Source organism: Polypterus senegalus, chromosome 1, assembly GCF_016835505.1.
Source record: "Polypterus senegalus isolate Bchr_013 chromosome 1, ASM1683550v1, whole genome shotgun sequence".
Lineage (NCBI taxonomy): Eukaryota > Metazoa > Chordata > Cladistia > Polypteriformes > Polypteridae > Polypterus > Polypterus senegalus.
This window is the reverse complement of record NC_053154.1, coordinates 1,296,189-1,309,080: the sequence shown is the minus strand read 5'-3', so window position 1 is coordinate 1,309,080 and position 12,892 is coordinate 1,296,189. Positions and strand designations below refer to the sequence as shown.

The 12,892-nt window shown below is 42.6% G+C and overlaps 1 protein-coding gene across 1 annotated transcript in view; it reads left to right on the top strand.

The window, feature by feature from the left end:
- The window catches only part of LOC120517400 (urokinase plasminogen activator surface receptor-like), a 40,735-nt gene extending 27,956 nt beyond the window's left edge, over positions 1–12,779 (top strand). Inside the window, exons 9-13 of the mRNA XM_039739712.1 lie at positions 2,193–2,300; positions 7,671–7,799; positions 8,075–8,182; positions 9,286–9,402; positions 12,649–12,779. Coding sequence (XP_039595646.1) covers positions 2,193–2,300; positions 7,671–7,799; positions 8,075–8,182; positions 9,286–9,402; positions 12,649–12,779 — 593 coding nt within the window. The remainder of the gene's footprint in view (positions 1–2,192; positions 2,301–7,670; positions 7,800–8,074; positions 8,183–9,285; positions 9,403–12,648) is intronic.
- Positions 12,780–12,892: the final 113 nt, after the last annotated feature.

Genomic DNA, 12,892 nt, shown 5'->3' with positions numbered 1-12,892 from the left:
AGACCCTTGTAGGGAAAAAAATAGAAGAAACCTCAGGAAAGGCAGTTCAAAGAGAGACCCCTTACTAGGTAGGTTGGTGTACAGTGGGTGTCAAAAAAAGGGGGTCAATACAACACAATACACAGAACTGAACACAAGTCATCCTCAATACAATATAAAGCCTCATAACAATTAACAAAAGCATCAGATTGTTTAATTTGTGAAATAACAACACATGAGCTCTTCTTGTGCAAAGCCACAGACTAGAATGGTGTAAAGCTTTTATCCACATTGACCAAAGAGAGGAACTCCGGAGTGAGAGGATGGTCAGCGTCCAGTCGCCAGGCCTGCATAGAGAGTTGCATTCATGGGAGTCACAACTACAAGTTTGGAAAAGTCTGAACCACTGGAGACTGAGATGTTGTGCGCTATGAGCCAAAATCGGACTCCATGGCGGCTTAAAGAATAAGAAGAATCTGCAAGAAGAGTCAGAAAACCAAGAAGAATGAGACAAGAACTGATGATCATCAGCGTTCGCAATAAGAGACAAAAAATGGTAAAACAAGAAAATTCCAAACCTGTGGAATAATCTGGATCTGCCCAAGCTGAACAAGCTCTTTGGAGGTTTTACCTCCATTTGTTTTATATGTTTAAATGTCGATTTCACTAGGTAATGCAGTCAAAGTAACGTGAGTGGCAATGGATGTCATCGCTGTAAGAGATCAGGTGAAGAAAAGACACATGGCCCAAAAGAATGACATCCAAGAAAACTTCTAACTGTTAAATGTCACTCTGATTACATCAAAATAACAGCTTGCAAAATACGATAACTACTAAGAAAAGCTGAGGAAACTTTCACAAATAACAAAATAATTATATATAAAGTTTGTGCACAGCTTGGAAGAAAATGACCACGTCAGCTCCTTCATCACCTTGAGATTAAAGTAGAGAGGAGACTGCTGGTGATTTGACAGAATGTGCTTGCTTGACCTTTAGAGGCATAATATAAAGACTTTCTATGGAAGAAGTCCCATTGTAGAGAGTGGTCAGCTGCTGGAAATAAGAACAAGCAGGAAGTGTCCACCACTGCCTAAAGGGGTCAGCCCCAGACAGAGAAGCAAGCATGAAAAGCAGGAAATGGACTCATGTGTGCCTGTAGCCCAACATGCAGGTGTAGGAGGCCAGGAGACCACCATGAAAGTGAAGATAAGCCAGAGCAGGCTGCCATGTCTGAAACATACCGGTAAGTTTGAACCTACAAAATCCATCCATCAATTATCCAACCCACTATATCCTAACTACAGGGTCATGGGGGTCTGCTGGAGCCAATCCCAGCCAAAACAGGGAGCAAGGCAGGAAACAAACCCCCAGGCAGTACGCCAGCCCACACACACAATAGGGACAATTTAAGATCTTCAATGCACGTAATCTGCATGTCTTTGGACTTGGGGAGGAAACCTTACGCAGACAAAGGGAGAACATGCAGACTCCACACATGTAGGACCCAGGAAGCGAACCCTGGTCTCCTAACTGCGAGGCAGCAGCACTACCCATTGCGCCACCATGCTGACCGCAACAAAATCCACTTTATGAAAAACACTTGAGAGTCCTAGTGGACTTGCCCCTCTTCACTTCTCAACAATGCACTGACCAGAAGATTAATAGGCAGAGTTTTATAGCGTCTTTACTGCATGGAACATAAATTGAGAGAGGTCGGATAATTGTGAGGCCAACATAGGAATGCTGTGCAAATTTCCAGCTTCCATGGTAGGGCTGATCGAAAGACGAGAGGAGGATTGACTGTTAGACTGATGTTTGAACTGCAAGTCAACTCTTTCCTGTTTAATGGACATTAAGGGGTGGCATAGTAGGAGAGGTTAAAACTATAAAGCAAGTGAGCACAGCAGACACTTTACAACCAGGCCTTCAACAATGACGAGGGGCCACAGATGATTAATAGAAGACAGTGTTTTTGGATGTTCATTCACAAAGGAGCTGTCAGACCTTGAACTTTGGGGCTACATGAACAAAAACTGACGAGCGAGTGGGACTGAAATGTTCTGAAGATGTAGATTGGAAGAAGCTTCCTACCTGACTGAGTTGAGGTTCAACACTTCATGGCATCCTGCTGTTTTATACGACAATCAGATGGCAAACATGTCTGAAAGGGTCTCTTTATTTTCCTTTTGATGTGATTCTTGATTTTATTACAGTCACTACTCCTGCTAATGACAACGGGCTGGTGTGCTGCGCAGATGCCAACTCGACCTGCCAGAATCACATCAACTGCACTGGAAGTCAGGACTACTGCTTCACTTTAGGTGAGTGTGTGTGTGGGTGTGAAGAAGGCAGGATCAGACGCTGTACACGGGCAACTAACCAGGTCATTTCATGACAGGGAGACGGCTATACATCAGTTTATCCCAAGGCAGCTCTTCCTTAATAAGGCTTTGTGTTTTTGAGATTTTTGAAATATTGCTTATTGCTAGACTGATCTTTGTGCTTATTCACGTTAGCAAGCACATTCCTATGCCATTTGCGGAACTCACAGGATGATGGACTTGCTGTAGGAGCAGGGGTCTGACATTCTGTTTTTTTACATCAAGTGAATCACTGCCTGTGGTGTCACTTGCTAAGTTAAGTTGTGTCATGTCGCTCATAGATACAACCTGGAACAGCATTTTGAATATAGACATAAACATAATGGATTCATAAATAACCTTGTGGGTTGTAGTTATCATGTTGGTTTATAATGTAATGATGATAACAATAACAAACATGCTAATTATCACATCATTCTTCTTCTTCTTCCTCTTCTTTTGGCTTCTCCAGTTAGGGGTTGCCACAGCATATCATCTTCTTTCATATCTTCTGTTCTATGCATCTTGTTCTGTTACACCCATCCACCTGCATGTACTCTCTCACCACATCCATAAACCTTCTCTTAGACCTCCCTCTTTTCCTCTTACCTGGCAGTTCTATCCTTAGCACCCTTCTCTCAATATACTCATCATCACTCCTCTGCACATGTCCAAACCAACACAACCTCGCCTCTCTGACTTTGTTTCCCAACTGTCTAACCTGAGCGAACCCTCTAATGTCCTCATTTCTAATCCTATCCATCCTCGTCACACCCAGTGCAAATCTTAGCATCTTTAACTCTGCCACCTCCAGCTCTGTCTCCTGTGCCACCGTCTCCAGCCCATATAACATAGCTGGTCTAACTACTGTCCTATAGACCTTCCCTTTCACTCTTGCTGATACCTGTCTGTCACAAATCACTCCTGACACTCTTCTCCACCCACTCCACCCTGCCTGCACTCTCTTCTTTACTTCTCTTCCACAATCCCCGTTACTCTGTACTGTTGATCCCAAGTATTTAAACTCATCCACCTTCGCCAACTTTACTCCCTCATCCTCACCATTCTATTGACCTCCCTCTCATTCACACACATATTCTGTCATGGTGGTCCTACTGATCTTCATTTCTCTCATGTCTAGACCATATCTCCACCTCGCCAGCGTCTCCTCAACCTGCTCCCTACTCTCGCTACAGATCACAATGTCATCAGCAAACATCACAGTCCACGGGACTCCTGTGTAATCCCGTCTATCAACCTGTGAATCACTAATGCAAATGAGAAAGGGCTCTGAGCTGATCCCTGATGTAATCCCACCTCCACATTGAATGCATCTGTAACTCCTACTGCAGACCTCACCAATGTCACACTACCCTTATACATATCCTGTACAACTCTTACATACTTCTCTGCCACTCTCAACTTCCTCATACAATACCACCACTCCTCTCGAAGCACTCTGTCATATGCTTTCTCCAGGTCCACAAAGACACAATGCAACTCCTTCTGGCCTTCTCTCTACATCTCCATCAACACCCTCAGAGCATCTGTGGTGCTCTTTCCTGTCATGAAACCATGCTGCTTCTCAGTAATCATCACCTCACTTCTTAAATGAGCTTCCACTATCCTTTCCCATAACTTCATGCTGTGGCTCATTAATTTTATCCCCCTGTAGTTACTACAGTCCTGCACATCCCCCTTATTCTTAAATATCGGCACCAGTACACTTCTTCTTCACTCCTCAGGCATCCTCTCACTTTCCAAGATTCCATTAAACAATCTGGATAAAAACTTCACTGCCATCTTTTCTAAAAACCTCCATGGTTCACAAGGTATGTCATCTGGACCAAAAGCCTTTCTATTTTTCATCCTCTTCATAGCTGTCCTTACTTCCTCCTTGCGATTCATTGCACTTCCTGATTCATTATCTCCACATAGTCCAATCTTCTCTCTCTGTCGTTCTCTTCATTCATCAGCCTCTCAAAGTACTCTTTCCATCTGCTCAACACACTCTCCTCACTTGTGAGTATGTTTCCATCTTTGTCCTTTATCATCCTAACCTGCTGCACATCTTTCTCAGCTCAGCCCCTCTGTGTAGCTCACCAGTCCTTTTCTCCCTCCTTAGTGTCCAACCTCTCATACAGTTCATCATTCACATTTTCTTTAGCCTTCACCACCTCTCTCTTCACCTTGTGCCTTATCTCCTTGTACTCTTGTCTACTTTCTGCATCTCACTGACTATCCCATTTCTTCTTTGCCATCCTCTTCCTCTGTATACTCTCCTGTATTTCCTCATTCCACCACCAGGTTTCCTTTTCCTCCTTCCTCTGTCCAGATGTCACGCCAAGCACCCTTCTTGCTGTTGCCCTTACCACTTCTGCTGTAGTTTCCAAGCTGTCTGGTGACTCTTCACTGCCACCCAGTGCCTGTCTCACCTCCTCCCTAACCTCAACCTTGCTGTCTTCCTTTTTCAACTTCCACCATTTGATCCTTGGCTCTGCCCTCACTCTCTTTCACTTCTTGATATCCAACATCATCCTACAGACCACCATCCTATGCTACTTAACTGCAATTTCCTCTGCCACGACTTTGCAGTCTTCAGTCACCTTCAGACTGACTTTTCTGCATAGGATACAATCTAACTATGTGTATTTTCCTCCACTCTTCTACGTCACCCCGTGTTCCTCCTTCTTCATAAAATACGTATTCACCAGAGCCATGTCCATCCTTTTGGAAAAATCCACTATCATCTGATCTTCTTCATTCCTCATCTACTCTGTTCCCTTCATCAACATGTCCATTGAAATCTGCTCCAATCACCACTTTCTGACCCTTGGGTATACTGTTCAACAGTTCATCCAACTCACTCCAAAAATCTTCTTTCTCACCCATCGCTCACCCAACTTGCTGTGCATATGCACTAACAACATTCATCATCACACCTTCAGTTTTCACCTTCATAATCATCACTCTGTCTGACACTCTTTTTACCTCCTAAACACTCTTGATGTGCTGTTCCTTCAGAATAACTCCTACTCCATTTCTCCTCCCATCCACACTATGATAGAACAATTTGAATCCACCTCCGATCTACCTGGCCTTACTCTCCTTCAATTTAGTCTCTTCACACAAAATGTATCAACCTTCCTTCTCTCCATCATATCTGCTAACTCTCTCCCCTTACCAGTCATACTACCAACATTCAAAGTTCCTACCCTCAATTCCATCCTCTTTATCTTCCTCCTGTCCTTCTGTCTTCAGACACGTCTCCCCCTTCTTCTTCTCCTTCTTCAGCCAACAGTAGCCCAATTTCCGCTAACAGTACTGGTGGCAGTCGTATTTAACCCAGGACTCGACCGATCCGGTATGGAAATCTGTATTGTTGTCTGGATGTTGATCTGGCAAAATTTTACACCAGATGCCCTTCCTGACATAACCCTCCCCATTTATCCAGTCTTGGGACTGGCACAAAGAAACACTGGTTTGTGCAAAACCTGTGGCTGGCTTATCATATCATCATTATTATGAACATTTATTATAATCCACGTACACAGTAATGTTGGGTGTACAGTTGAGTTTATGCTTGTTTCGTGTTACTTCCAAGTCCGACTAACATGCAAAACGTAATTAGATGCCCTCTACATGACGCAGATAAGCAGACAGTAAATAAGAGATGGACAGTAGCAGTCCCCATAATGTTATGCCAATGCACAGAGTACAGTGACATTCTTGCTTGTATGAATTTTCCCCAAAAACAGATTTCACTTACAGTGACATTTTTTTTACATATCTAAAGAGACTTACAGAACAGGTCAACATAGTCAAGTAAACATTAGTCTGGGGGACTGTTTAGAAACAAATGTGACAAGACACAAGGACAAATTTGATCACCACAAGAAAAGAGCTCAGAACAAAATCAAAGTAAGTTGCACTCCATAGGTTAGCCAGAAATTCACCAACCAAGGGAGTCTTCAAATGCTTCTTAAACACACTGACTGAGTCAGGCATTCGATGGAAATGCGCAGCTCATTCCACTAGCTAGGAGGTACACATGAAGAGTCAGGCCTGAAATCTGATGTCACACAGAGGTGGTATCATCACATTGCTGTTCACTAGCAGACCTGAGTGGAGCAGAGAACCTCACTCGTGTCTCCATATATGTGACTGAGGATCCATTGACTACACTATAGGCAAGCATTAATGATTCGAACCCAACACTCTTGTACAGGTAGCCAATGTAGTGATTTGAAGAGAAGAGTGACATGTACCCCTCTCAGGTGGTTGAACATAAGACGTGTCATTGCATTTCGAATCCTCTGCAGTGGCTTGGTGACACATACTGGTACTCCTGCCAACAAAGAATTGCAGCAGTCCAGCTGTGACAAGACCAGAGTCTCAACCAGGAGTTGTGCTGCATACTCTCTGATCTAACAGATGCTGTATAGAACATATAGACCAAGAGACCATAGCAGTGTGGTCAGTGTAGGATAGCTTACAAGGTTACATAACAACTTGGCAGGTGTTAGTGAGAATGAGCTGAACAGAGATTGGGTGTTGAATACCTGTGATAACAATAAGGTCCATCTTGGCCAGATTGAGCTGGAAATGGTGCGCCTTCCTCCAGGTTGTGTTATCAGTGAGACAGCTGATGCCGTGTGATCTTCTGGAGGGAATGAAACGTACAGCTGCGTATCATTGAAATAGCACTGATATGAGAATCCATGGGACATGCTGATAGGGTCTAGTGACGTGCTGTAGAGAGGATAGGACCCACACCTATCGTGCTTGCCTGATACACCCTTGACTTCCCTCCACTGCAGGACACATGTTAAGATCTGCCCAAGAGGTAAGATTTAGACCACCTGATGTTATATTTTAAACAGATTTCCTCCTCTGGCTTACGTTTAAATTCCTCTTGACTTTATTTTTTGTTCATTGGCTTCAGTTGCTTCTATTATTTACTATTTGCCTAGTTATGTCTTTTTTTCTTCCTTTAATTCTGTTCATTTAATATTTATCTGTTTAAATATGTTGTATTACGTTCCTTGTGGTTTGTGGGTGGATCTGCAAGTGGCAGTGCCACCCTTACCTCACCGCTAAGGAACTGCCACCTCCCTTTAAAGGCAGGCGTGGACATCGAGTTCCTTGTGGTTCATTGAATGTGCTTTGTGTGGAGGTGAGAGTCATAGCTACCAGTCTTTTCTTTCTATCACTTTTTTGATATTATTGCATTTTTTAGCTTTTGTCTTTGGATTTCGATTTTTGGATCTTTGTATGGGGACTTGAACACTGTGGACTTCTTTTTAGATGATTAAATTTTATTTTTTACAGATAATGGACAGTTGGTGCAGAAAGGCTGTGCATCAAAAGCTTTCTGTGACAATTCTGCAGCTGTGACATTACAATTCAATCAGAGCATCCAGTTTAACTGCTGCAATGGGAGTCTCTGCAATCAGCCCTGTAAGTCATTTTTATGTATCCGTGTGTAAAATGTCAGCAGAGACATAAACATACAGTAAGGGTCGAGTCACATTGGACAATTGACTTGACTTTGAGCCCCCAAAGCCGTAGGTCTGAATCCAGTAAATGCCATTGATCGTGTTAGGTGTTTTCTGATACATCAGTGCCCCTTATCATTTTATTGCAGATTCTCACCCATAATGCATTGCTGTGGTGAGAAGACATTGGAAAAAAAGTGTACATTTATTTTTCCTAATTTTGATTCTTTTTCTCAGCTTACACCTCTGAAAATATAAGTGGGCTGGTGTGCTGCGAAGGAGCAAATGGGACGTGTCAGACCACCGTGAACTGCACAGTTCCTGAAGCCCGCTGCTTTATGGCCTGTAAGTGTTGTCATGCTGCTGTTTAGCCTGTGACGAGGGGCTTCTGTGCTGTGCTGCTTGATCTATGCATGGCAAAGGCACAAGACCAAGTCTCCTTTCATCTGCTTTGGGTTATTCATATATGCAACACTTTCACCTGCAGGGTTTCGGTGTGCTTTTGAGGGGAATATGTTGAGGATTTTACTAAACTATTCTCATTTTCAGTCTTGGCAAAACTAATTATTATGTCAGCAGCAAAGGCTTAAATAAGACATCAGGAGATGAAGAACTCTAATGGGAGGAAGCAGACACTAAGTCAGGGATGGCCTGGGCGGTCTGAATACTCAGAAAAGTCCAAATAGTGACCATCTAGTACAAAACGCAAGCACAAGCCTGATAATAACTTGTTTTAATCAACTCAGAGTGACCAAAAATGTTTTTCATATTTTCTCACAAACACAGTATCTTTATGGTAGCATCTTTGAGCCACCATCATGTTTAGGTGAAACAAAATGATGTAATGGGCATAGAAATCATGACAGCCATGCAATAAAACAAAATGACGAATGAGAAAATATGCAAAACAAAATGCTCAAGAAAGTGCCCTAGAAGATCATGAGATTTTACTGAATGAAGGTAAGCTTTTGCACCTTCACCCAGGTTCACACATGACAGATGCTCGTTTGATGTCCAATGACTGTCCTTGTCCCTGAAATTGACATGCTGGTGTTGGTGACAACAATGGAAACACGTGAGAAGCCGCCATGCAGCAATCGTTCAGGAATGAAGACCTGAGCCAGTAACACTATCCATCCATTATCCAACCCGCTATATCCTAACTATAGTAACACTAATGAACTTCAATCAAAAACACAGTGAGACCTCCAATCAGACAACAGAGCAGCGTCTTCTCAGACTGCTCCCCTGCTACTTGAGACTCCCTCATCCACCTTCACAGGCAGCCATTTGTATCTCTGCATTTCTGGTTTCTGACAGGTGTTGTCCGTTTTCACTTCTTCATTTCTGTTCAAAGCATTTCCTTCAATTTTGAACTGCTGAAGGACATTTGTTTCTTTTCACTATGTGGGCGCGCTATTGACATCTGCTTACTTTATCCTATGCAGATGCTGAAGGGGCCGTGCTGAGGGGATGTACAACACAAAGCGCCTGTCAGAATTCTGTCCAGTCGAGCCCATCTTCCCAGATGTACTGCTGTCTTGAAGATCTCTGCAACCAGCCTTGTGAGTAGTGCCTCTCACTTCTGAGTCTCCCTCACTTCAGGCATTCCTTCCCATCAATTAGAGTGCATTGTTCTCTGCAGAAGATGTTTTTCATATTGGTAATGACTTGGATTCTGCACTCTCAGATGAATGTTGTGAAAATTAGCAACAGAAACACGATGGTGTAGTCTGGACTAAGGGGCAGGCACAAATGGCACCACTGGTGTAACATGTATGACAGACTGTGGTACTTACCAGTGCATGTCAACAGCTGCTTTGAATGGGAGATACGGCTGAATATGAGCTCCTATGGAGTGTGAGGACCTGTGTTAGTTGTGTGCTTCACAAAATTTGTGGAATGTTAAAAACACAGAGATAGGTTAGGTTTAGGTTTAGGTTTCTTTATTTAGTCATGTTTACACAAGAAAACATGAAATTTGCCTTCTCAGTTGCATCTAATAACAGGTAACAGGCAGAATGAAATAAAACAGACAAATAGAAATAAGAAAGGTTAAGGTAAGGCAGTTAGATAAAACATATTTACACCAACATAAAAAAGGTTACAGGATATATATCAAAACCTAAACATTATTTCCGATGTTTCTTATTGAAAAGTCGTATGGCACTAGGAAGAAAGGAGTTTCTGGAGCGATTTGTGTACGTTTTCAAAGCGACTCTGCTTCCTGATTTACTGAAGTTTAGTTCTACATGTAATGGATGTCTGTCATCAGTCGAGATGATTTCCAGTTTCTTTAGCATTGCCCTCTAACACACGCTAGTCAAATCATCTCCATCAGCCCCTATAACTTTAGTTGCATACTTTGTAATCTGCTGGAGCTTTTTTGAGTTTTGGTTTGTCAGACTATTTAACCAGGCAATGGAAATGAAAGTGATGACAGACTGGATCAGACTGCGATAGAAGGACAACATGAGGTCCTTGTCTACTTTAAATAGTTTGAGTTTATGGAGGAGAAATAAGTGCTGGTTGCATTTAGAAAATATTTTTTTTTGTATTTGTATTCCAGTTAAGATTGTTATCAAGGTAAGTTCCTAAGTATTTATATTCATTCACTATTTCTACCTCCTCTCCCAGAACTACAATAGGTGAACATACAGATTTCTGTCTCTTAAAATCAAATATCATTTCTTTGGTCTTTTTTACATTCAGAGTGAGAGAGTTTTTATTGCACCAGTTTACCATCCACTCCACTAGATTTAGATAGTGGCTTTCATCCTCCCCAGATATACATCCTATGATCATGGTGTCATCCGCATACTTAATAATGGAGCAGTGGTCCCTGTTCTGTCTCAGGTCACGTGTGTACAGAGTAAACAGTAATGGTGATAAGACGCCCCCATGTGGACTTCCTGTGTTTGAATGAATGGCTATTGAAAAAGTGTCCTGAACTTTAACTGTCTGTGAACGATTTAAAAGAAAGTTCTGAATCCATAGTGTGATAAATGGGTTTACATTCATACTGTTTAATTTCCCAATCAGTATACTGTATGAGGCTGTATAGTATTGAACGCTGAAGAAAAATCCAAAAATAGTGCTCTGACATATGAACCAGGCTGATCAAGAAAGGTGTAGATCTGTTGTAAGGTAACAAGCAGAGCATCTTCCACACTTCTGTTTGCACAATAAGCAAATTGATTGTTGTCTTGAAAAGACTTTGTCTCTGACATTAAAATGTTTTTCACCAAATGTTCAAAGCATTTCATTGGAATAGATGTAAGTGCCACTGGTCTGTAGTCATTTAAACAGCTTGGCCTAGAAACCTTAGATACAAGGGTAATGATTGACCGTTTCCACAGATTAGGTACAATATATGAGATTGTACCTTTGAGATATATGAGATAATGGTCAGGAGTGGGATCTGAAGTGTGATGTTAGATCCATTAAGGCAACAACACTAACTGACACTCTAAAAACCGAAGCAGAACATTTTATGTGTGGCCTGAGAGGATCAGTAACACCCGGACTAATAAAATTGCATTATAGGGGATACAAAAGCAGCAATGGAGTGTGGCCCAATGACAGACTGATACACAGATAAAGTTTTGGGGTGCCAACCCGGCCATCCCCCTTTATTTAAAGGTGTGAACAAAAACAGAGCAAGATTCGTTCAAAAGAAACAAAAAGCACTCTGGCCAACTCGGTCTGAGTGGCTTCTTCTGTTGCTGTTATAATATGGAGCTCCTCTGCTCAGGTTGCTTGGACAAGACGTGATGCCTCCATCTGGGCCATCTTGCTTTTATGGCCCAGGGGCCAGAAATGGTGGAGACAGTTGCCCTTACAGGTAGCAGCAATGCCCCCTTCACGGCTTGAGGTGGTATTACATACCTGCGAGGGACTCAGATGGTGACTCTTCAACATGAGTTGTGTGGTGTAATAAAATAAAGGCAGGTAGTGCGTTGATTTGGGACACCGGCTTGGTGTTCTCCGTTTAATAAAGCACAAAAAAATACAATGAAAGAACCCAAAAAAAATGGCAAGCCAATGGCTTTGCTGCGATACACAAAGGTTCTCTCTCCAATCGCAGGTTCAAACTGAGCACGTACTTCTCATAGCCGAGAGGGTGATAAAGTGGCCTCCTGGAAGGGGTGGGGCTTCAGGTACTTGTGAGAAAGTGAGCTCAAAGGTCTTCCAGGCGACGTTCTTTCAAATTGGATGGAAATGGAGAAGAGGTTAATGACAGCGACCCCTCTTATCTCAGAGTGGGATTACTTTGTGAGAGCCCTGAAGGAGTCCTCTAATCATATTTGCTTGACAACATTAAAAACATGAAGACCATGGCTTTGGATTGAAGCTCCTCTGCTGGGGAAGAAGAAAAATGAAATAAATTGTTGACAATAGGTGGCAGTCCGTCTCATCTCTTCTGAGAGCAAAATATTTGAAATGTCCTGCTTTTAATTGATGTGTTTCTCAGCCACCACTTTGGGTTGCATGATACTGCGGGTGGATCTTGGTGGGTTGTCGATCTGAACATCACGCTCAGTTAATGACAATCGCGCTCGACTCACCAAGGAGACTGCCTTCCAGCTCTGACCCTTGGGCCTCCCTTGGTGCATCACAAAGACACGTAATTGGGAAAAAGTGTGTTGCAACTCCAGAACGGTCGAGGACCACTGGTGCAAAGCAGCAGTTCTCGTTGAGGACCAATTAATTCATGATTTCGGGTGCTCACCGATGTTTTCATGACTCATTGATTTCATTTTCTTCCCTTAATTTTCTGTTTTATCAATTTTGTTTTTAATTTTTTTTAGCTTCCACCTTGTTCTGCAACAGCTGCCAATCTGTTTATTCGTGGGAAGCTTGCGAGAGCAGCGTCACTCTGTGTTTCCCTCCATACTCCACTTGTGCATCACTTCAGTATTCACTTAATTTACGTAAGTAGACAGGCCATTTGCGGTCCTCCTGATTCTGACTGCTGGCTTTATCTGTCGTTTTGTTAAACTCGGGTTGCCTACCTGCTACTGTGCTTTATTTTTTTGCTGGATGGGACTCATG